At 37.9% G+C, this 26141-nt stretch overlaps 1 protein-coding gene across 1 annotated transcript in view; it reads right to left on the reverse strand.

The window, feature by feature from the left end:
* Positions 1–9001, reverse strand: part of SLC9A2 (solute carrier family 9 member A2) — a 104993-nt gene extending 95992 nt beyond the window's left edge. The window contains exon 1 of the mRNA XM_054577972.1: positions 8281–9001. Within this exon, the coding sequence (XP_054433947.1) occupies positions 8281–8569 (289 nt within the window). The 5' untranslated portion in view covers positions 8570–9001. The remainder of the gene's footprint in view (positions 1–8280) is intronic.
* Positions 9002–26141: the final 17140 nt, after the last annotated feature.

The raw sequence follows: 26141 nt of genomic DNA on the forward strand, positions 1-26141 counted from the left end.
AAAGGAAGTATATCAATTATGATTTATTAGATTTAAAAGATGTAACTGCAAGAGAGTAATCTATAATTGTGCATATCTCATTTAGAATGATAATATGCCCATACCTATATTATTAACATAATAAACATATGTTATTCTTGGCTTGTTTCTTTTGTTATAATAGTAAAATCTTTGTTATAAATGATTTCCTCCCTACAGAGCATGTCATATTATCCCTATGAAAATAGTAAACAGATGGAGCAGATACAGATTCTTACTTCTAATTAAATAAGGGAACCAAGCAGGCAAAGACTTGCCAGGGTCACAAAACAAAATTAATGGCAGAACTGAAATTGCAACAGGGTCTTCCTCTTCTACTAGGGCTGTAATTTTGAAAACTTAGGTCCAACACATCTTCAACTGCTGAGCTATTTCTCTTCTATACAAGTGCAAAAATATATGAGATAAAACAAAGACAGAATACTCATACCTCCACACCCTGCAGATAGAAAAACTAGGAAAGTACATATTATTTTTACCCCAAAGAGAATCCATAATGATAGCTTATGAGCAGAACATACCCATAGACCTGAAACATTATAAAGAAAGCATTTCTTTAAAAGTTCCACATAAAATAGCACTGAGGTAATCAACAATGTGGACCCAGATATAGCCTCTACTCACTACAAACATACAATATTAACATCTAGCCATGTTCAACATTTTAAAGCATGAAATAAGGAGAAAAATCAAATTGGGATATGTAGGTTGAATTTCAGGCCACAAAAGCAGGAGAATTCCAGACACAGATACTACCTATTCTATAAGTAAGGACCTGGCATTTTGAACACCTACATGAGGACAAAAAGTCTGACTTCAGACCAGTAAGGGACAGACACAGGCCTAAATTCCTGAGTATTAAAGAGCTACTTCATTCTGAATAATTAAATAGTAAAAGATATCTATATTTAGGGAAAAATGAAAGGAAACATGTCAACTCTTTATGGTCTTGGGCAGAGGAAACATTCATCTCTAGGGAAAATTCACCTGTAAAGTGTAAAACTCCAGGTCTACACCACATAATGATATAAAGTCTGTATTTACAGTATTTTAATCACATAGGAAAAGCAAACTAAAAAACTAATACTAAAAATGAATCGCTGCAATGTGAGATCCCAGTAAGAACACTCAAAGAATTTTGTAAGAACCTTTCACTATTCAAGGAAAACAGAATCCTACCAAATAAACATCTCCTGCTGAAGTTAATTCACAATAATAACTATAATTTATGTTATGAAATAAATATACAAAAAGGAAAGTCAGTAGATGTGATAGACATATGAATTAGCAACCCGCAAAACTAGAAATACAAATTAAAACCATGATGAGCTATCACCTCACACCTGTCAGAATAGCTATCATCAATAAATCAACAAACAACAAGTGCTGGCAAGGATGTGGAGAAAGGGGAACCTTTTTGCACTGTTGGTGGGAATGCAAATTGGTGCAGCTGCTGTGGAAAGCAGTATTAAAAATTAACGAAATAGATTTGCCTTTTTACTGAGCAATCCCACTTCTGGGAATATATCTGAAGGAACCCAAAACACGAATTTGAAATAACATAAGCACCCCTATGTTCATTGAAGCACTATTTACAATTGCCAAGATACAGAAGGAGCCCAAGTGCTCATCAGTAGATGAGTGGATAAAACAACTATGGAATATTTACACAATTTACACAAGAATACTGCTTAGCTATAAAAACAAAGAAAATTTTACCTTTTGCAACAGTACGGATGGACCTGGAGAACATTATTCTAGGTGAAATAAGCCAGTCAGAGAAAGACAAATACCATATGATTTTATTTATATGTTGACTCTAATTAACAGCATAAACTAATAAACAAAATAGAAACAGACTCATAGATAGAGAGCAGGATGACAGCTAAGGGAGAGAGAGTAGGAGGTGTAGGGATTGAGCAAAGAGGAAAAAGGACCTATGGACACAGACAACAGTGTGTTGATTGAGTTGGAAAAGGGGTATAGAGGGACTAAATGGTAATGGGGAAAAATACAATAAATTAAAAAAGGAAAATCAGTAGATGTAATGAACATACAAATTAGCAACCCCTCAAAACTAGAAATAACAGAATAAAAATAAATAAATGTAGTTCAAATAAATAAGATAATGAAAAGAGGAATACAACCTATAATTAAATAATAAAGAGCAAGAACAAACTGCAGATGAACTTGAAAAAGGACCAACAATACTTACGTGAAAATATAATTAAAATGAAAACTCCGATCAGTAGGTTAACCGCAGATTGAAAGTAATATGGTAAGTTGGAAATAACATAAAGCAGCACTAAGAAACTTGGAAGCACAACAAATTTCAAGCAAGAAAAATGTAATAAATCCATACCAAGAAACATTGAGGAAATGGCTGAATAACCAAATGAAAAGCTGTATTAATTCCAAAGACAAATGAGAATAACATATTAATTCTCCTGAGCAACAAAAGAGGACAGAAAATAATGAAATATTTCCAACTGATCCTATAATAACACAAACTCTATACTATTATATAATAATTCAAGAGCATACTCAAAATAAAGGTATTTAATTTTTTTAAAATTCTCATCTGAAGACATGTTTATTGATTTTTAGAGGTGGGGAGGGACAAACATCAACATGAGAGAAAAACATCAATCAGTTGCCTCCTGCATGCACTCCAACAGAGGATCAAACCTGCAACCTAGGTATGTGCCCTGACTTGGAATGGAACCCACAACCTTTTGGTGTACAAGATGGTGCTCCAACCAACTGAGCCACCTGGTAAGGGCAAAATAAAGATTTTTTTGACACAGAACAAGAGAATTTATCACTCAAAGACCATCCCTGAAGGATCCTCTAAAGAACTTCGGTCAGTAAAAATAAACAACATGAAAAAAAAGGGAAGATACAAGAAGTAGCAATGAAGACAAGCTGATAAGCATGTTTGCAAATCTATGCAAATATTACTAATATAAGTTAAAAACTAATTTGGAGGAAGTTAAATACAAACCAGGTCCAAATTATAAGACAAAATTTTAGAATTCAATCATGGGTGAAAATCTATCCATATACAAACCATCAAATTCACTTGGTTTTACAGATGAGCTTTACAATCCTACAGGGAACAAACAAGTTTAATGGAGTTAAATTTTATAATATTTTATAATGGATTTTGACATTTAAAAAATAAATAAAATCAATCTGCATTTAAAAAAAAAAAAAGGAAGAGAGAAGGAACTCCTACCTTTTGCGACAACATGGATGGAACTGTAGAAAGTTATCCTAAGTGAAATAAGCCAGTCAGTGAAAGCCAAATACCATATGATTTCACCTATAAGTGGAATCTATTCAACAAAATAAACTAACAAACAAAATAAACCACAGGCATGAAAACATGGAGCAGACTGAAAGTGACCAGAGGGGATAGGGAAGGAGGATAATGGTGGAAAGAAGAAGAGACTAGAAAAAGAACATGTATAGATGACCCATGGACATGGACAACAGTGTGGGAATTAACTGTGGGAGTTGGGGAGCAGGGTGGGATGGGTGGAGGAGGGCAAAGTGGGAAAAATTGAGACAACTGTAATAGAATAAACATGATTTAAAAATAAAAATTAAAAAAAGAGCCTTTCTCTACCCCTTGGGACTTCAAGGTGTGTGAAAAAATTCTGAAAAAAAAGCATCCTATTAATGATAAATAATATTGTAATTGTTAAAGTCAATATAAAACATCACATTTAGGGTATGAAATATTATTTTATAATAATATGCTATTATTTTAAAAAATACAAAAATATTTTTGTGGTGGAGTACAGTGATGAATTCTACAAAGTGCTTGAATTGGTCCTTAGAAAGGATATGAGAAAGCTGATGGTGTCACCCTGCAGACAGAAAAGAGGAAATGTATAGTTAACCCAATGGCAAAGATGGAGGCTTTGAGACAGAAAGGAATAAGAACTCTTAGCTTTATTAGGAACAAATACATGCTATCAGGAACTCCAGGCTTTAGAATTATACTCAAAGTGAGATGTGGTTCAAATGATAGGTGAAGACCATGAGCTTCACTTGACCAACCAGGTGGTGAATATGCTTCAGGAAAACCAAATATGACACAGAGAAACAGATAAAGAGCAAGAATTGTGTTTTTTGTTGTTGTCGTTGTTTTGTTTTGTTTTGTTTTTACCAGGGATCAAGATCTGGGTAATTCAGGTATGTATTATCCAAGGAAACTCGGTTTCATATTTCAAGTTCAAGACAGCATGGAGCCGGGAGGACAAAACTTCGTGAACCAAATTGCTTTGCCATTCCCTTGAAATAGCAAGAAAAGTCATTTAATTTGAAGACAACAGGATGGAAGACAGTGGAAAATACAGCATTCTAATCCCAAGTTTAAGGGCAAAGGAAATAAAAAGGGCAGAATGAGTGCTGACACCTGGAAGAGTCAAATAGACCGGCTCCACAAGACTACCAGATAAATGAAGGGGTATCTGGGGGAAAAGAAGGGCTGATCCTTTAAATACCTAGGGAACCCAGTGCTTTGTCCCTGAACCTTGAATAGAGGTAGAATGCATGCCTAAGTTCATCCAGCTTAGGACAAATCCCACTGACCCAGTTTACAGGCAAGAAAAGCAGAGAAGACAATCTTAAAACACTCCTCGAAATTTTTCTCTTCTTAATTCCTTGGCTACTTTTTTTTTTTTTTCAGGCTATAGAACTCCATCCCTGTGTACAGGACTTACCAAGCAAAGTGTTCACTTATATTATTTAAGAAACCATTACTCAAAACATAAATATCATAAATATTCAAAATGAAGGAACATGTGTGAGGACTGAAGTGAAAAATAAATTGGGAGATTTTTCTTGCCAAACTTTTTCAAATTTTTCAAAGTTGTATTAAATTTTCAATGTTCTTTTATTTATTTAATCTATTTCATATACACATACTCATCATTATTACCATCATTTTAGGAAACTTTATTACTACAGAACTTTTTAACCAAATAATTTGAAAGTTGATTTTCCCTAATAATCAGGTAAAACAATAAAAAGTTAAGTTGACTCATTCAACAATCTGCCAAAAAATGCATTTTCTCACCTTTGATCATAATTTTTCTAAGATTACACTGTGTTGCAATCTAGAAAACTATTTGGAATTCACCAACAGCATGATTTAAAAATACTGTTGATATACAGTATTATATTAGTTTCAGGTGTAAAACATAGTGATTTGAACCTCCTACAAATGTTATTAGAAGCCTCCATTTGGGGCAATTTGTTTAATCTTGTTTAGATTAATCATTTGCAATGTTTCTCTCCAAGATCTCAGGGGCAGGTAAGTTCGGGTACACTAGTACACAGTATGAAAGTGCCCCAAATAGAAACCATGGCATTTTGTATGAGTTGATATTCCTGTTACCTCATAGCCTCATGTCCCTCTGCACAACTCAATTTATCATCTTCCCCAAATTAAGTCATACAAATCACTCCAAATAATAGCTTTCCATTGCAAAAGTTAAAATAAAATTTGAATAACTAGAAGACTACTTAATGGGTCATGAAAGTGCCCCACAGTTCCAGGACAGTCCTCCCTAAAGCAAGACAGAAAGTTTAGGGCCTGGGGGAGGCAATGAGGGAGATTTCTGAGCATTTCCAGGCTCCTCTAGAAACAGAGCTGCAGCAGAAGACAGGGCTGGACTATGTACAGTAGGTAGAATCTAGAAAAGACCCCAAGCACCAGCTGTGGGGACTCTAACAATACACTGTATGCTCTGAGAACCATCCTCTTCACTCCATCCATGGCATTCTCCACTCAGCCCCTTCTCTGCTAAGACCCTTCTGACTAGGAGATAGGAATATATGTCTTTGTTTTCAAGTCTGTGCCACCCCAGATGCAGAAGGAAAGAGGAAATAGTAGCCAGAGAAGTTTAGCATCAAGGGGAGGCCAACGGACCTGGAGAACAGCAAGTGCCAGGGAGCAGAAATAGATCTATATAGGAAAACATACACCTATATCCTCATAAAAGCATGAATGCCTTTTAATAAAATACCACACAATGTGTAAGGTCACATAAAATGAAGAGATAATGATAGAAAAAAAGTTAAAAAAAAAAAAAGGAAAGAAAAAGGAAACCCACAGAAGAAGGACCCTTGGAGTAGTCTAAGCCTGAAACAGAAGCAGAGAATGGCAGCAGGCAGCCCAGCACAGTGGACAAAGACCTGAAGTGCCAGCAACCCTCAGGGTCACTGCTGCCATTGTCACTACCCTTCTAGTGAAGATACTTCTTTGTGTTTACCACATGCCCAGCATTATTCTAAGAATGTTACACATATCTATTCTCATTGAATTTTCACAACAAAATGAGACTGTAGGGTAGACACAAAGATGAGACATCAGGCAGTCCTAGGTAGATCCTGGCTTACCCACCAGCCACTTACCTTCTCATTTCTCACTTTCCTCCAATATGAAACCAGGTAATCATACGTACCCAGGATGATTGTGAAAATTAAACATAAGGAACGTAAGTGCCTACTCACAGCTGTTACTAGTGTAATTAATCAGATTAAAGTATTCAAGAGTGAGGAACAGAAGAAATAGTTGTAATTGAATCAAAATGGCAATAGAAAAGCAGTAATGGAAACAGGGCACAAAGTACTCCTCCAGTGATGGAGAGAGTAGAGCTTGTATTCGGCTCCCCAATTTGTGTGTCCGTGGGCAACGCATATAAATGCTCTGAGTTCCAGTTTCCACTTCTAACAATTGGGAGTATTAATATCTGTCCTTTCTATATGGCTGAGTTGTTGTGAGGGCCATATCAGGTGATGGCACCTGAGTTTATTATAACAGACAAGGAGTTTGTGTAAATGTGCATATCTAGCTTGACAGACGGGGAAATTCACTTCCTCTTACTCTCTTTCTCAGATGGAATTAAAACACTGGCAATTATAGATGGCAAAATTATTAAATGGCATGTGCTCCTTTGGTCACCACTAACAGACTCTAATTTAATGTGACATGGAAGATTCCCTTCAGGCTTATTCTCACAATTTCTACCCTCCCATAAACCATACCTTTTACCTGCTTTGCACTCCTCTCCTAATTATGTCTTTGTTTATGTGTCTCTGGAATAGCGTTTCCTTTCTTCTCCAACTGCCTATATCCTGACCATCCTTGAAAACCTAGATTAAAGGCTTCCTTTGCATGAAGAAGTGATTCCTACTTCCATACACTGCCATGTTATATTTTCTGAATTTCTCACCCTACTTAGCACTTTCCTGTATTATGGTCACTGACATGTGTCCCATTTCTCCCACCAATCAATAAGCTCCTTAGGGTGAAAGTCAATGTGTCTTTTCATCCTTTATGGAAACCTGTCTCACCTTAAAGCAGAGGACCTTTCACAAAACAAAGGTATAAAACATAAGTAATAATGCATACATTTTTGACCTAATCACTTTGAGTCATTAAAACAGCAGTTGACATGTTTTAAGATAAAAAAAAAAACTATTTAAAATATTAAGTAAAAACAACGTAAAGCACCACAATCATAACAAAAGTTTGCACGGGGGTGGGGGAGAATGAAGGTGAGAAAATACATTCTGAGTCTTCTGTTTTCCAAATGAGAGTTAAAGGTAGTTTGAAAAGTGAGTTAATTAATTTTAAGCATGCATCTCACCTCATTGGCCTCAGTCACTTAAAAGAAGGCTTCCTGGAGGGTCAAAGACTCAGCCCACAGGAGGGAAGAGATAGAACATTCCTGCCCCAGCTGCAGGCACTCAGGTGTCCCCAGTTCCCTTCCATGCACATCGTCAGTCAGGTGCATGCCAGGGTCTGTGTCACAGGCCTTCTCCCTTCTGGCATCCAGGGCTTTACCCATTTTAGCCTCAGTACTCGCCTGCGCCTGTCTCCCAGTAGGTAAGGGCAATAAACTTCAGCCCGCTGACCTTCTTCCTCAGTAAACAGGTCTCAGCTTTGGCAGAGGGCTGTCACACTTGGCTAACCAGGCAGAAGTAAGCAGCAAACCTCTAAGTGTGCATGGCTAATATTTGGGGCTCTTTCAAGGCCAACGCCCACTTAAGAACCCAAACCAGGAAACTACTTCTTCCTGGATCTTTCTTTACCAGAAGCAGCAAGTCTATCTGTCGCCCCTGCCCTCAGCCATTGGGGTTCAAGACCCAGACATCAACTCTCCAACCCGATCCTCCCCTCCGGATCGCCTCAGCCCTACCCCACAGGTCCAGCTCGCTCACCGATCTTGGCCAGGGAGGCCAGTAGGATCCACAGGGTTATCTCGAAGGGGATCTGCACATGGGGGTAATCCAGGGTGAACACTGGCAATCGACTCTCCTCGAACGGTGTCGTTCCAGGAGCCACCACGCTCGCGGGGCTGGGCGGACCGGAGCTGGTGACCATTGTTCTGGACGCGTCCAGCAGTGTCTCGGCCAGGTTGCCCGCTGGCCCTGCAACCTGCAGGAGCAGCAGCAGCAGTAGCGGCGGTCGCGTCACACGCAGGCTCCGCCGGGTGCCCGCCGACTCCATGGGCTGGGCTCACAGCGCGCCAAAGAGCCACACGATCGGTCAGCAGCACTCAGCGCATCGCGCCGGACAGCGCCGCCGGACAGGGTATCTGCAGCCCACTAGCTCTGTCCTTGCCGCGAGCGGGCGCAGTGCCTGGCTCGGTTCGCACCCTCAGCCGTCCTCAGCTGTCCTCGGCCGCGAGCCGCCGGCCCATGCTTGGTCCCAGCTCGCCGACCGCAGCTGCAGGCCCTGCCCCAGGCGGACCACGGGCGGGAGCCGGAGCGGGGGCGGGGGCGGGGCGGCCGCGGCGCTCGTGCCGCGCTGAGGGGTGACAGAGCACCCGGCCGGGGCACCGCTCACCTGGCGGAGACTGGGCGACGCAGAACCCGGTGGCTGGTTGGGCGGTGGCTGCGCTCCCCTCCCGCGGACACCGCGCACTAAGGTCCACCACCCCAGTAGCCAGCGAGCTCTGGGTAGAATTGCCGCGCCTGGCACAAGGTGGCAGGAGAGGTCTCCGCCCCGGAGGAAGCGTCGGGCGTCCATCCAGTGAAGTGGCCGGCGCGACCCACGCGTGGTGCTTTTGCCAGCGAAGCCTTCTCCAAGGGGACACCCCGGTCCGTTGACGCTGGTGGAGAGGGAGTGAGCTCAGGCTCGGGGTCAGGGGAGGACACCGGGCCATGCAGGTTGGGGCTCTACCAACACAGTTCTGGCTCCGAGATCCCAAGCTAGCTCCGGAGCTCTAGGGACCGCACAGAAAGTTTAGAAAAGCCTCATTTTGTTCCCCCTCCGAGAGTTATCAGATGTTGCCCAGGGCTTTCTCAACCGTGCGCTGAAATGTCCTGTGCAGAACTCGGTGTTCCTAAACCCCTACCGAATGCGCTTCTTTTCCACCTTGTACTGCTTTCTCTCATTATTCCACTGTCAAGTCCACTTTTCTTCTTCCTGCTCCAGTCACATAAAAGAAAAAAACATCTCCCTCTGTTTTCAGGTTTAGAGGGGCACATGCCTGAGAGCAAGAGAAATATAATCATTTTGTGGAAAACCAGTGATTTGCCTAGCTTAGCTCAGATTGACTTGCTCCGCTAATTACAGGACCGGCTGTGGTGAGGAAAGGGAAGAAAAGGAAGCAGGATTGTTCTTTTGGATCTAAAAGAGCTTTATCTTCCCGTGACTATGTTCTTCAGCGGAGCCTTCTTCAAGGGCGTCTTACACACATTGGGTACAATCTTATTGTCCCAGCGTCTTTATCACCAGATACTGAAAGGAACATAAAAGCAGAACAGTTGTTACTCAAGTAACAAACACTTTTTTTCTTTTATATTTAGGAAATAAAATTTCTAATTTTTTATGTATCAAAATATGGGCCCTACTATTAAACCCCTGGCAGGTAAAATTTAAAGAGTTTTGTTATTGTTTCCAAACTTCCTACAGGGAACCAGGGAGCTGTCAGCAGAGGGTAATGGAAAGATAAATCCTCCACCTAAATAGAAGTTTGTAACAAACGGTCATCTGTGCACCAAGAAAGCAGCCAATCAGGGACAAGTCCAGGGTAACATGGGAGTAGAATTCTAGGGGAGGGCACACAACACTTCAGTTAATATTTTATAAAGCCTAAGTGTTTCCAAATACAACAGAATCGAGCCGTTATGTTCTTAAAAAGAATAGATGAGCCATCTAAAAATTTACCTCTCCTCTGTTCACTAAAAATTTTCATAAAAGGTATGTGCTTAATATTTCTTTGTAAGAAATAAAATAATTACTTTAAAAAATATTGCATATCTATGCAAGGAATTTGTCTTTTTGTTAATAACCACACACACAAAAAAAGAAAAGTAAAACAGAAATACAGGCATGCTTGCACCCATTTTATTAGTGAAGACTTATAGGTGTAGAAGTGTTTAAAAACAAATGAGCAAGCATACAGACTTACCCACATTTACAAGTCAAGTAAGGGTCCAGAAGGAATTCAAGTCCAGGCCTATGTAAAGTAACACTGCTTCCATCCCATCCTCCACTCAATGAGTAGTTGCAAAAAACAGCAGGATATTTTCTCAGGCACTTTCCACTAGAATAGTGGACAATGTCTTAGGGATTGCCCACAAAAGCCATGGTAGAATGAAGTTTTATTTAGAATAAGCAAATTAGGCCAATTCTACAAGTTTAGTGAAACTATAGTAAGGAAAAGGCAAACTCAGACAATACTATCTAGGAGTTTGAGTCACAGGACAATTTTAAAAATGATTGTGTACCACTGTGTCAAGAAGAGGTATGACAAGTCTACATTTCTGGGACTTTTCTGCCCAGAGTAGCTGTAGAGATTATAGACTCTAGCATTGTTTTAACTTTATAAATCTCTACTAGTGTAAAGTTAGCAACATTTTTAACATTTGTAAAAAATGCTCTTTTATTTATTCTTATAAATGGAAGATAAAGGACTTAGTTCAAAAAAAAAAAAAAAAAAAAAAACCTCTTCATTCTTTCCAGAAACAAATAAAAAAGAGTTAAATTATCCCTCCATGTTGACACAGATTTGGCTGAGCCATTTCTTCAAAGGGCCCTGTGTTTAGGAGCTTAGCCCCCTGACAGTAAATAAAAGCAGCACCCACTGCTCTACCCATGGAATGATAGAAGGTAAGATCCTGTCTCTATCAAGTTAAAATTCTTTAGCAGCTTCTCAGTGCCATTTGGAAAGCCTGAACTCCCACAGTGGTTCACCTGATTTGGCCTCTGCCTCTCCCTATCATTACACCTCCCCTACCCCTTCAATTGTCTACCAGTGCTGTCTGCCTGCTTCCTCCCACCTCAAAGCCTTTGCACATTCTGTTCCCTGTATAGGGAAACCTTTTTCTTCTCTGCCCTCCACCTTGTTTACTCTTTCCAGAGTCTCAACTCAGAGGTACCTGACTCAAGAAGTTTCACCTGGCACCTGCCTTTCTGGACTAATCAGAGTCCCCATCTATGCCCTTTGATATTTCCCAATATCTTTCTTTTTTAGCACTTATTCTAAAATTATTAAGTGCTTTCTCCTGACAGACTGAAAGCTTCATGGAAGTAAAAACACCTATTTGAGTTACTCTTTCATCCATAGCTCCTAGCACAATGCCTAGAGCACAGGAAGTACCCCCAAGAATGTGTTGGACAACAAAGTGTGTGATTTGGCCAGAATTGACAGCTGTCCTGCACTGGGGATATGGGCTGCACCAATTGCAGGATGGATATGAATGGTTCCATAGAAAATATTTCCCTCAGATGATCTTGGTTCATAGTTTTGGATGTCCTTTTTCCCTTTCTACTCAAATGATGTGAAAATCCAATCACATGACAGGATTTCTAAATATTTTCATACACGATAATTACCTGATTTGAGATTGGCCTTCACATAGTAGCATAAAAGTGTTTCCTAGGAATGTATGAAGCTTCTCAGAGAAACTGCAAAATCTTTTTCCCCCCCTTTAAAGTAGTCCATTAGACTATGAATATATTTAATGGAATCCTGTAATAGGAATATCTCTTCTGAATCCTAGTCACTAGGCAGGACAGTATCTCTGGCACCACAAGAATTGCAAAGGACTTGAAAATTTAGCTTATGAGGAAGTGTACCCTAAAAAATAAAAAAATGTAATTTCTGCAGAGGAAATTAGTATCATCCTCTAGAGCAAAGCTCATCTTAAATCATGCCCTAAATCCTGCCCTAGAAAGCTCTGGAGGACCCTGATTTAACTGTGTCTCTTGCCTCACAGAGCTTGGATCTTAATGAAGCTGTTTAATGTTGACCTTCCACCTTGCCCTATGTCAGGATCCTCTTTGTGAAGGAGCAGGCAGAGATCTCCAGAGGTTTAGTGGATTATCCCTAATTTTTTAAAGGTGGAGTGAAGGCTGACGGAGAGAAATCACTTTTTCAGAAGTGGCATTGGCGCCCTTGCACCACAGCAGGGCGCCAGCACTCTCTCCACAGGTAAACAGCCCCCTTAGGAGCCAATCCATGCTGTGTTTCAGAGGAGAGGGTAGTTAGATAATGGTTAGAACTGATATTTCACACTGTTTTTTACACACTTTTATAACAGTCATATTTTAACTCCTTCTTTCCTTGAAACCTACATTGTATACACACTAGTCTTTAGTTTTGTAAGGATATTTCAATTACAAATCTTTGTCTATATAAAGTATTGTTCACCTATTGATTTTGTTATTATAATTGAAAGTTCTTAAAGTCTCAACTAGCTTCACTTTAAAAAAAGAAAAGAGCAGCCCTATCAATGGTGAGAATGTTTTATTGATATGCATGGAATTACATTCTTTTAGCTAGCAATATTTTTTTCATTTCAGCAGAGAAATGTTTTGTTATTAGAGAAGCTACTTTCTGCAAATTCAAGGTACTTTTTAATATTGAAATCTCCAAGTATATTTAAATAAGATTCTATCTTCAGATAGTTAACCACTAAGCTTTTCAGAGCCTCAGTTTTCCTCCATATAAGAGACTTGGAATAAGAAATTTTGTTTCTTTGTAAAAGGCTTTACAAATATAGGATCTGAATCAAACATATCTGCATAAAAGGAACGCACATTTATATCCTGATTCCCTCTCTTCTGGCACTGTGATATCACATGTGGGAGAAGATATTTTCTGTCCTTCATAGTCTCCCCAGCACAAACTCTCCTCTGAACTCTGATCTACAATGCAGTCATAAAGCAAAAAGACAACCAACTCATAGGAACCTCTAAATACTATTCATTATTACATATAAGGCACACTCATTCCTCAATTTATCAAATATTTATAGAGCCTCTACAGTTAGTAGGCACCCTTATCTAAAAGTTTCTTTGTGCCTTTGGGAATCCAATAAATAAGAATACTGATTCAAGGGATTGTAAATGTTGGGGGATAATGTTTCTTTTACCCTTCTGAGTTTTCAGTTGAGACCTCTGTAACAAGAGAAAATCCAACAGAACTTTGTTAACCTGTATACCTCATGTATATATGGGGACTATCCAGGGGTGGCTTCGAATTCAGGATAAAATACCATCTTTGTAGGAAACAGAGAGGGGTCATGTAGCCTCTTAGGAGGGAGTAAATAATTTTTAGGAAAGACAAATGGCCCCTGGAAGAATAGATGGGAGATATGATGTTTTGTGACACAGGCTGTCTGGTATCAATTTCTAGCCTTCCCATCAATGGCAGATTAATCTTCCTTCCTGGTTGATGAAACTCTTAGGGAGAAGATTTTTGACCGTTGAGTTCCTTTTGGAGGCTCTGACTCCAGATAAATAAAATGAGTTCAGAGAAAGCCTCTCCCTGGATTTTCTATTTTTCAAAAATCTACAGCTCAAAGTAATATACCAAAGTTGTAGTTAGGGGGATGGCACATTATGCTACCCTTTAGGATCATGACAAAGATGTTTCTAAAAACAGGAGTTGAAAAATAAGAAGACCATTTGTAAATGTATGTTTCTTTTTGCATTCTAGAATTTAATTAACTGTTACCATACTGGAAATAGAAAGAAATCTGACCAAAACCAAATCTGTAAATAAAAGAAGCAAAGTTTAAAACACCAATTTTCACCCAAGCATTTCTGTTCATTTCTGTAGGGCAACTCACTGAGATGCAATATGGCTCCAGCAGCAAAGGCACCTTGGAAATATGTTGGACTCTTAACTCTGTGTAGCCTCAGGCTTGGATGACTACCCAAAACACTAGAATGCTTCCCAAAGATAAATGTCATGCCTTGTGGAAAGGGGTTAATGAAGGTATAGAGTGTGATAACTACCTGATATTATCTGTTAACTTATGAATGCATTACTCTTTCTTAAGGTCTATGTGACTATCCAGCTTTATGTGACTATATAGCTATGTGACTATATAGCTTTACTATTAACCCCCTATTAAAAAAAGAGACCCTGTCCTGGGAAGGATGTGGATTCTTCCCAGCAAGACACCACTGGAAGCAGCTGTCTTGCCCATGTATGTAAGTTTCTCCTACTAAAGTTCCTATGGATTTGAATAAGACTATGAGTCAGTTCTTTGGAATCAATCCAGAATGTTGACTTTGGGGACTCTCCCCCAACAACTTCCTACAGCTTTTTGATCTTGAGTAATTTCTTAGAGCTTTTTGATTTTCCATTTATCTGTACAAAGGTCACTCTAAAAACCATGTTAGTGCAGATCTTATTTAATGAGTTCATTCTGAGAAGATCCCATCAGCTGCTTCCAGCCTGTCCACAGAAGACTGTTTCTGTGGTTTTCTCGAACTTTCCTAAGGGATAAGAACAGAATCTAATGCAGATACCTCTGAACCTCCACTTTTCTTACTATCCTTGAACTTCTGCAGTTCTGATTATCAGCCTTAAAACTTGCAAACACATTAAAAAAAAATTAGTATAAAACTCAGTGTTGTGCTATGTTTCCATTTATCCATTCATTAATTTATTTTTACAACCAAATATTAAGTATTTATTTAGCTTTTTGAGAACCTACTCTGTGCTAAACATTCATTCCTGCAGGAAGTACATGGGTAGACCATGCAAATTTTGTCTTTGAAAACTACATAACATGTTTGAGTAGATAGAATAATAGCAATAACTTGCTGAGTGCATGCAGTGAAGTGAGACAGATTCTTTTTCAAACAGTGTATCTATCATCTCATTTAATACCCATAATACTTTAAAATTATTGATATTATTAGTGCAGACTATTTCAGAAATGAAGAAACTAAAAAAAGAAAAGTTATGTAACTTGCCCAAGGTCACGTAACTAGCCAACGTTTGAATATAGGCAACTTGACCCCAAAGCTACACTGTAAACACTATGCAAAAAAAAAAAAAATAATGATGATAATGACAGTGATCGAGATAATGGTGATGATGGTGGTGGTGATGATGGTGGTGGTGATAATGGTAATGGTGGTGGAGGTGATGGTGATATCAACATGAATTTAGAGCTTTCTGTGTGTATTTTTTACTCACTAGTACCCCATAATCCCATATGATGAGTAGTATTTCCCCCAGTTTAGATATAAGAAATATGAGACTCAGAAAAGTTAATAGATTTTATCAAAAGCTATTCAGTCGCTAAGTAACAGAGCTGAAGCTAGAAGTCTTTTTCCATTCTTGTAGGTTATGAGAGTACCTCTAATGTGATAGAAGCCACAGGCAAAATAAATGTCAAAGGCTGTGGAAATTCAGAAGTAGGAATCAGAGGCCTTAGCAGGCAGCGCTCAGGAAGCTCTTATAAGAAAATTGGCATTTACACTGCCAATGGGAAATCTTTAAAAAGTTGAGCAGAAATCAATGAGGTAGTCTGAGTTTTATATAAACAGACTCCCTTCAGTTTTGACTTGAGAATATACTCTAGGGGAACAAGGACAAAAGCAGAGATGTAAGTTAGGAAGCTTCCATAACAATCCAAACAAATGTGATGCTAGTGTGACATGGTGGCTGGAGGGGTGGTAAGAAGTGGTTGGATGCTGATGATATTTAAATTCTGGATATATTTTGAAGTTAGGGTTATCATTATTATAAAAGACCAGATTTGGGAAGTGAGAGAAAAAGAAGAATATAAGTTAATTGTAAGCTTTTTCTCTGAGCCCTGGAAGAATGGAGTTGCTTTAAGAAAGTTTTTTCTTTAACACAGGTAAGGAAGATTAAGGAGGAAATGGTTTAGAGAGATGTTTATCAGGCACTTTGGAGATGGTAGTCTTAAGGTATCTATTAGACCTCCAAGTGGAAGTGTGAAAAACAATTAAATATTCAGATTTGGGGTTTAAGAGAGAGGCTCAGAATGGACATAAAAATCTCCAAATCATCAGCAGTAATAGATTGATATATATAATTAAGGTAGTGTCCATTGCAATTACAGAAAAACACTGCTCCTAAGTGACAGAATTGAAACTTAAACCCCTAAATTTACTGGCTTAAATTAATAAAAATTTTTTATTCCTTTATTGTCCAATCCAAAGTGGGGAATGGGGAATGGAAATAGGCTTCATGGAGGAGTTCACACAATCATTCAGGGACCTAGGCTAATAGAGGTTTCCAGTTGTTATCATCACTCCACTGGTATGGAGGAAAATTAAATGATGTCAATGGGAAGTTTTTGAGGAGTACAGATCATTTCTGTTCACATTCCATTGTCAAGAAATAGACTAGTGATCACAATCGTTTGTGAGGAGAATGTGGAAATATAGTTTGCGGCTGGGAAGTTTATCCGAAGGAACAACTTTACACTAAGAAAGGGAAGCAGTACTTGGCAGTTAGTGAGGAGCACCAAAACCACCTAAAGAAGTGAGTGTAGAAGGAGAAAAGAAGAGACTCAACGACTGAGCCATAGGACATACTTGCACTTTACATTAGGGAGCTAATAAAAGATTAGTAAAAAGGATTGAGAATAAACATTGAGAAAATAAGAGGAAATTCAGATGAGTGCCTTGTCCAGGAAGTCAAGTAAAGAGAGTCTTTCATGGACTGGAGAGTGAATAACAGTATCAAGAACCAATGATGGGTCAAGTAAGTTGAGGGTTAAGGACAAAGGATTTGATTTAGAAACATGGAGGTTTGAGGACCTTGAGAAGAACAATTTTATGTAGAACTGTAGATTTAAAATCCTGACAGGTTCAAGAGAGAAGTAGAGGAGAAAATCTGGCGATGGTGAATAACAACATGTATTTCAAGGGATTTTATTATTTGGAGAAAGAAATAAATAGAGCAGTATAACCAGAGTGAAACAAGGGATCACTTAAAGAAAAATTTGCACAGATTGGAAAAATAACAGCATATTTGCATAGTGATGGGAACAATCCAATGAAAAAAGGGAAAAATGAATGGCTTAGGAGAGAAAAGTGTAAATTGCTGAAGCATTATTCTAGTTATATGAGAGAGATGGCATCTACTGTACTGGTGGAGGGATGGGGCTTGTGTAAAAGACAGTTTATCCACAGCAATAGGAGTGGAAGGACACAGAAACGGGTTGGTGAACATTTGTTATGAGGGCAGTAAAGTAAGTTCTTGTAACATTGCTTCAAATTTTCAGTGAGAGTGAAGATAGGGAAAGAAGAACTGGAGACTTGAGGGGACAAAATGAAATATTTGTCAAAAAGAATGCAAGAGAATATGACCAGGGATATAAATTATGCATCCAAACAGAATTAGAACACTTGAGGTTAACAACTACATATATAAAATGGGACAAGTCAGTTTCATTGTGTGTTTTTTACATCTATGTTTTCTTGTATAAGTGCAGGCATGCTGTGGGCAGAGAGCAGATTTATCTGCATCATAGTTCCATGCATATAGAAGAGGCAAGGCAGTTGAGCACTTGTTTGAGTTGAGTGGTATAGTGCTGGGCCATGCATTTAAGTCAGAAAGGATCAATGGATTGCATGTACCATGGGGACAAAGATTGATGCAGTTGGGGTATTAGAGTGAGTGAACTAGAAAGATAAGAAGGGGGAAGTAGAACATGGAATGTTTGAAGTTTGAATTTATTTATTAATTTTTTTATTTTAATACATACTTTGGTTTTTGAAAGGGTTGCAAAAGGTTAATGTAGGTCGTATATAAAACATATAATACATTTATTCATTCAACAAATAATTATTCAACTGAACATTTTTAGACTTTGTGATAGACATTCATAATTGTACAACACAAAGTATTTTAACTAATGAAACTTATTTTTTCATGGATTGGGATAGATCTTACATAGTAACTCAAGCTTGAAGAAAGGCCTCACTCCAGAAACAAATTAACAGCCTATAAGAGACTGGCCTTATAAACTCAAATTTATAAACTGATGTAGATCACAAGTGGTTTCTGCACAAAGACACATCTTTGGATTTCTTTGGAATTCTGTACTTAAATGTGCTATTTGTATTAAATAGTAACTTATGCTTAATAAGAGCATATATATTTTAAGAACTACAGAAATTTAGAGCAAAGTTTAAATACCATAAAGTGCTGAATTCAATAAAATATTTCCAGATAAATTTCAATGCTTAATCTGAGTTAGAATTTTCCCTGGCTGTTTTTAAAAAAATACACTGAACTTGCTCTAGGGAACTTTTTCCTTCTGGGCCATAGACATTGCTTAGAGGTAGTTCTGTCAATTCTGGGATTCTTAGGAATATTATCGGAAGTCCTTAGTTAGTTGCTTACAAGATAACTCATGACATCCTTCATGATATTAATTCCTAACACCTGCACATCACTGTCCTCCCCATGATGTGTGTGTGTGCCCCTATAATGTGAGCTTACAGAGCAGATGCCATGGGGTTTGGTAGAATTGGATATAGTTAATGCTCAGTCAGTAGTTGAATGAGTGAAAAAAAAGTTAGGGAATGGCTTGATGTGCTGTCTGGTCATTTCCCACTTAATTCTAAAAGTATTCTTTTTTATTATGTTTGCCATTTTTGCTTCTTGAACTCTCATCTAAGTTTTCTTAGTTTTTTTCATATATTTTCCTTTATCCTTAAAAAGAATCCATCACTTCTCAGCCTTTTGGCTAAGATCAAGTGCAAAAAGTACCCAGATAAAGAAAAGGAAATTAAACCATTTCATATGCAAGTCCTAGCTTAGAACTGACTTTTTTTTCTACTCAGGAGTCCTAGGGGTGTTCTCATTCCTGGCTTCCCTCTGCAGGGGTAAAATAAATAATTTTCCTTCCACCCTGTTAAGTTCTTCTGGCTGGACTAATAAACAAATTAAAACCAGAGAAATTAACAGAAGAAAATAAAATGTAGTACATATGGACACACAGGTGTTCCATAAAAATATGGGGCCTGAGAACATACTGGGCAGATAAAGCTCCTGTGCCATCTTGAGCTAAGGAAAAGGAGGTTGGGGATGTCTTTTGGTTTAAGACTTCAAAAGCAAAAAGGTAATTCACATGGAGATAGAAAAGCCAATGTTTGGTGTACAAATGTTCAGGGCCATCTTTAACAATGAGACATAGAACTTTGAATAAAAGGGCCTTGCTAAGTTTCTCCTTGTCTATCACACTTACTTCACATTAAACTATAGTTATCTGTGATGATATTTCTCTTCCTAGAGCAGGCCTTCTGTCTACATTCTTTCAGGCAGTTAAGGGGAAGGTCAAAAATTTTACTTGAGTTTTTTTTCTTGAAAATTAACTAGCTTAAAATAATCACTATCCCAAAAGCCTTATTTTGAGGTGGCAAACTCTGCTTCCCACCTCTGTAGGTGAAATTGAATGTATGGTATACCAAAAATGATTAATCCAAGTGGTCTACTTCTGGAGTTGAGGAACAGGTCTTCATCAAGCAATTGATGGGTTTTACATCAATTTCCTTTCTCATAGACTAGCAAAACAATAGAAGTTTACAACATCATCTAGGTTCTTCAAAGCACCACTTTGATGCTTAGTATGTCATTAAGTTTCCCCACTGTGCACTTCTAATGTTAGGCAAATGAACAAAGTCCTCTGCAATAAAACTGAGGGTAAGCATAGATTCAGGCAGTCACTGTCATCCTGATTCTCTGAGTATGCCTTTCTTGTCCTAGAGCCAGTGAATCAGCAGAGAGAAGTTTCCCTCTTCTTTCTTCTATTTTTGTTTTTTTAAGAAATGTAAAACTTTGCCCTGGCTGGTGTGGCTCAGTGGATTGAGCACCAGCCTGTGAAACAAAGGGTCACCAGTTCGATTCCCAGTGCAGAGCGCATGCCTGGGTTACAGGCCTAGTCTCTCATAGGGGGCTTGCAACATGCAACCGCACATTGATGTTTCTCTCCCTCTCTTTCTCCCTTCCGTCCCCTCTTTAAATATAAATAAATAAAATATTTTTTTTAAAAACTTTATTATGAGATTCATAATTTATTTTGCAAATATACAGTTTTATCTCTGGCACAAAGTGAATGCTTAATTAAAGATGATCTCTTCTTTTTTGTTCCTTTTTATTCTTATTTAATTTACACTGGAGAAAAATTTGATAATGCTAGCCTGTTCTATTATAATTAAGTAATTTCCCTCTCTACCTTGAGTCTCTTCACAAATGAAAAAAAAATCATCTCATTGATAACATTACTTCCCAATAGCTGAGAATATGGAAAGTGAATAGAAAAGATACCAGTATTTGTATCAATATAAAAATAACTTCATAAATAATGAAATGTGCTGATTTCTGCATATTTACACCATACTGAAAGTATAACTGGTTTTGACTTATCACAAGAACTATTTATTAAATATTATATTTATAAAAGGAACAATAGGCTTCCCAATAATTATAAGTAATTATAAACAGTAAAGGACTATTTTAACCTTACATAGATTATTTAACCCTATTCTTGTCCCTGGAGGGGTAACGTTAAAGTTCAGGTTTAAGATGATGGTTGACTAAATTGAAAGGAAACAGAAGGAACAATTTCTGTGCAAACCGCAATGAAAAATATAAAAGCAATTATATGCCCCAACTGAGATGAATACCAATGTCTTTTCCCCTCTTGTTATATTACACTTTCTAATGAAGTTTATTGCAAAACTTCCCCCAGAAAATGAAATTTTTTCATTCAACATGTAACCTCTACAATCCTAAAATTAAACTTCTGCAATTACCTGTCTGTGTGCTGAGTTCCAAGACTGTGCACTACTGGTCTTAGGAGCCAGGACTGTGCCTGCAGCATGGTAGGCCCTCACAAATGTTTCCTGATGTGTCAAACTCTTTTATGTTGTTTTAAATATATAACAATTATATTTCAGATTTATTATGACAATGGGAGATTAAAAAATGGATGAAACCAATATTTATAAAATCAGGACAATAGGAAACCAGGACAAAGACGTCCTACCACTCCATGGAAGGGTTTTCTTTGAAAAGAAAATTGGAAATTAATGCAGATCCATACCATACATTACTTACAATTTCATCAATTATTTTTATTTTTAATTATTTACATTTTTTATAAAGGAGTATACATTTCCTGTTTATGCCACTATGTCAGGGAGAGAATATTTTGCTCATCTGGGTTTAGGGAATTGAAGTAATTCAGATACATTGTTTGCAAAAATACCTGACAGCTTCCACAACAATTGTATTTAAAATATCAAGAAAGTTTTACTCCATAAAACTACTTTAAATGCATATTTTGTGATATATATTTATTATATTTAATGTTCTTCTATGTAAGAATAGAGATTTAATTTTATGAAAAATATTATAATTTTCTAGAGAGAACTATAATTTAGGTCACCTAACAGGTATATGGTTTCCTATATAGAATAGAAATAGTGATGATGATAGTGACAATAATACCCATTTATTGTACTGTAAAAGTATGTGTTTAATAAAATAGACAAACATGCTATAAGCATCCAAAGAAAAAGTCATTTATGAAAGGCACTATCACTTCATCAATATAAATGACTCAAAAATTACTGACACTGGACATGAAATTTGACATCACAGTGAGACTTCCTGAGATTTCAATTAGGTAAAATAATCTTTTTATATAAATATATCCTTTTCTGAAATAATTGACAATATATTAGATTTAATCATTTATCAGTGCTTATTATTATACCATTCTTTTGATGATTCAACATATATTTTATATTTATTCTTATTATATTTTTATCTTGAATTTTTCTTTATAAATGTGAATATCTTTTTTATCCTGAAATTAGTGAGAGAAAAAGTGATATACACAATCAAATGTATTCACAAATGAATGAATGACAAAGAAAACACAATAGGTATCATGAATATGCATAATAATTATGTGGGCCTTTATGTGGGCATATTTCTAGTTTCCCAAACCTCAATTTCTTTACTACTTAAAAAATTTATGAAATTGAAGTAATGTCTACACTTGAGGGCTGCTGTTAGGATTGATTGTAAAAATAAATGCTTAAGCAGCTAGTGCAGATCTGTGTGTGTGGGGGCGGGTGGCGATGCATCTCAGGGGAGTGTGGGGCATGAGCGCTCCTGGATCTGAGGGTTACTGTCCAGAGCCAGCTGAGGAGGGAGCAGGACTCTGAATCCTGTAGAGCCTGTTCCAGGGTTGTTATGGATGGGGGTGATAAAAACGAGTCATTGCAAACACTTCTCTGTTTGCCAGGAGAGAGGACATGGCTCTTCCTTCTAGTGGTAAAGACCCTGAGCCCCCATGTCCAAAAGCTTTTATTGAGAACCTTATGCACAGGGGTATACAGCAAAGCTCATCAATCTATATCAAAAGGCTATGTTTACAGAAAACAGAAAAAGATCATATATAACAATTGGAAGAACACAAGAGATCTGCCTCAGGTCAGGGTCTATGAATAATGTAAATTTCCTTCCCAGTATGAGTTGGTTATCATAACTTCTGAGGGAAGAAAAAGTATGCTTAGAAGAACTTACTTCTAGGCCTGATTATCCCTGGGGGAACTGCCTGATATAATTTACAATTTAGGGCTGTACCTGCCTTTAGTATGGTTTCAAGCTTGAGCCAGGCAGGCGGGGCAGAGCCACCAAGAGATAAGGAGACTACTTTCAGATAGAATGAAGACTCCTGCCATGTCCAAGCCAAGCCAAGGGGTGTAGGCCTCTTTGCCCTTTTTCTGTGTTCCCCAAGTCCTTCTCCCACTGCCCATACCGGCCAATATCTCTCTTAGGTTGTTTCTCCTTGTGAGAAAACTTACCCATCATCAACAACTGACCAACACAGGGCCAAGTAGGGTGAGGGGGGCAGGGGCTGTGCCCCTCCCAGGGGGACAGGTTTCGTCTCCTCAGTGGCCTGTTTTCCCAAGGCCTCCTGGATTAGTTTCACCCTTGGGGCCTTCTCACCTGTCAGCGAGGCTACAGTCCCTGAAACCAGGTGGGATGGTTCCCAACACAGATCTGCATAGAGTACACATTAGAATATTAAGTGTCCTCCCTACATGGTCCCTGGACGCCCCTACCAGTCCCAAGATGTTCTGTATTGCGTGATTCAATGCCTAATGACTATTATGTTGGTCCATAAAACTGGGATCCTGTATAAATCTCAGGGAATCAATAAAAATATATGCTTAGGTTAAGCCTTGCTCTACTTACACAAGGGGTGCAGTTGGAACTGGTGGAAATATAACTCCTTTTCAAGTGTGGTTAATTAAGTGGAATTCTTTGTCTTTATGGACCCATGGGTATTAAATAGTCAATGGGTCAAAATTAATTTGAGATCTTACTTATATTTTCTAATTACTTAGGCAATTATATAACTAATTAAAAGGAAATAAAAATAATGGGGGAAGAGATCAAAGATGGTAGCAGAGTTAGTGAAAGCTACACTCACTTCTCTCCAGGATCAAATTGGAAGTATAATCAAATTATACAAAAGTCATCCTGAATAACCAACTGAAGACTAGCTGAAGAGAAATTATATAACCAAGGATGTACAGAAGACACACTGAAACTGTTCCAAACAGGTTGACAAGTGTCATTCACAGGCAGCATACAATATTGGGCTGCATCAGAGGCCCTCCCAAGAGGCCCAGAACTAACACACCCAGTGGCCAGATTGAGACAACATCAGAGCAGGATCTAATAAGTTTCACAAGTAGCATATCCAAAGGGAGATCTTAGCAGGCACCAAAACTTGCTAAGGTAAATTCCTCTTCATGTGGTCAGCACTTACACAGAATTTTATATATCATGGTCAGAACTGAGCCTTACAGTTAGCCAGCTTAAGGGTCAATTTAATGAGCAGGTGGACCAATAGCAATCAAGATTAAATTACAATAGGAGGGTTCCATATAACCCATGGAAGGGACATTTCTGGAGCACCCTGCTCAGGTAATCAAGGAGACTACACCGCTGGGTCCTACAGGACACCTGTTATAATAAGACCATGCCACAAAGAGTGGGAGTCATAGCTAATCTAGCTAATATATAGAAATAAACACAAAGACACACCAAGGCACATCATAATTACATTATGCAAAATTAGAGATAAGGACAAAAATCTCAAAAACAGGAAGAGAAAAAGAGAGAGTTACTTACAAAGGAGTTCCCATAAGACTATCAGCTAATTTCTCAAAAAAAGAAAAAACAAAGAAACAGAAAAACCTTACATGTAAGAAGGAATTGGAAAGAAATATTCAAAGTCATGAAAGGCAAGGACCTGCAAACCAGATTTCTCTATCCAGCAAAGCTATCATTTAGAATGGAAGGGCAGATAAAGCACTTCCCAGATAAGGTAAGTTAAAGGGGTTCATCATTACCAAGCTCTTATGATATGAAATGTTAAAGGGACTCATCTAAGAAAAAAAAGAAGGTCAAAACTATGAACAGTAAAATGACAACAAACTCAACAACTATCAACAAGTGAACCTAAAAACAAAAACAAAGTAAGCAAACAACTAGACAGGAACAGAATCACAGAAATGGAGATCACATGGAAGGTTATCAGTGGGGAGAGGGAGCGGGGAGAAGGGGGAAAAAGTACAGGGAATAAGAAGCATAAATGGTAGGTACAAAATAGAGGGGGGGAGGGTAAGAATAGTATAGGAGATGTAGAAGTCAAAGAACTTGTGTGTATGACCCATGGACATGAACTAAGGTAAGGAGAATACTGGTGGGAGGGGTGGTGCAGGGGAGGGGAATAAGGGGAGAAAAAAATGGGACAACTATAATAGCATATCAATAAAATATACTTTGAAAATAAATAAAAATAAAACAAATAAAAAAGGAATAAATACAAAGAGACAGCCAAAATGGGGAGACAGAGACAAAGAAACAGGCTCAAATGAAAGAACAGAACTCTACAGAAAAAGAGCCAAATAAAATGGAGGCAAGCAAGTAATCAGATATAGAAGTCAAAGTAGTAGTTATAGGGATGCTCAAGAAAGTTAGTGAGAAATACTACAGCATGAAAAAGAACACAGAAACCATAAAAGAGAACCACTCAGAAATAAAAATACAATATCCGAAATGAAGAATACATTAGAAGGAATAAACAGTAGGTTGAATGAAGCAGAGGACAGTAATTTGGATAATGAAGTAGGAAAAACACCCCCAGAACAGCAAAAAGAAAAAAATAATTTAAAAAATGAAGATAGTTTAAGGGATCTTTGGGATAACATGAAGTGCAACAATAGCCACGTGATAGAGTTACCAGAAGGAGAAGAGAGAGAGCAAAAGATCAAGATCTTGAAGAAATATTGATCCCAAAATTCCCTAACTTCATGAATGAAAAAGAAAGCCAACTCTAGGAAGAGCAAGATGAACTCAAAGAGGCCCATACCAAAACACACATAATTCAAATGGCAAAGGCAAATCCCAAAACACTAATTCAAGAGAAACTATGCACCCTAATGTTCATAGCAACACAATTTACAATAGCCAAGTGCTGGAAGCAATCAAGGTGCCCATCAGTAAATGAGTGGATCAAAAAGCTGTGGTATATTTACATAATGGAATAGTACACAGCAGAAAGAAAGAGCTACTACCCTTCATGACAGTATGGATGGAACTGGAAGGCATTATGTTAAGTGAAGTAAGCCAGGGGATGAAGGACAAATACCATATGATATTACAAACAACTATATGTCAACAAATTGGACAATCTGGACAAAATGGATAAATTCCTAAAAATGTACAATTTTCCAAAACTAAATCAGGAATAATCAG

Source organism: Pteronotus mesoamericanus, unplaced genomic scaffold (assembly GCF_021234165.1).
Source record: "Pteronotus mesoamericanus isolate MK-2021 breed Mesoamerican mustached bat unplaced genomic scaffold, CSHL_Meso_final contig_48, whole genome shotgun sequence".
In the NCBI taxonomy this organism is placed as follows: Eukaryota; Metazoa; Chordata; class Mammalia; order Chiroptera; family Mormoopidae; genus Pteronotus; species Pteronotus mesoamericanus.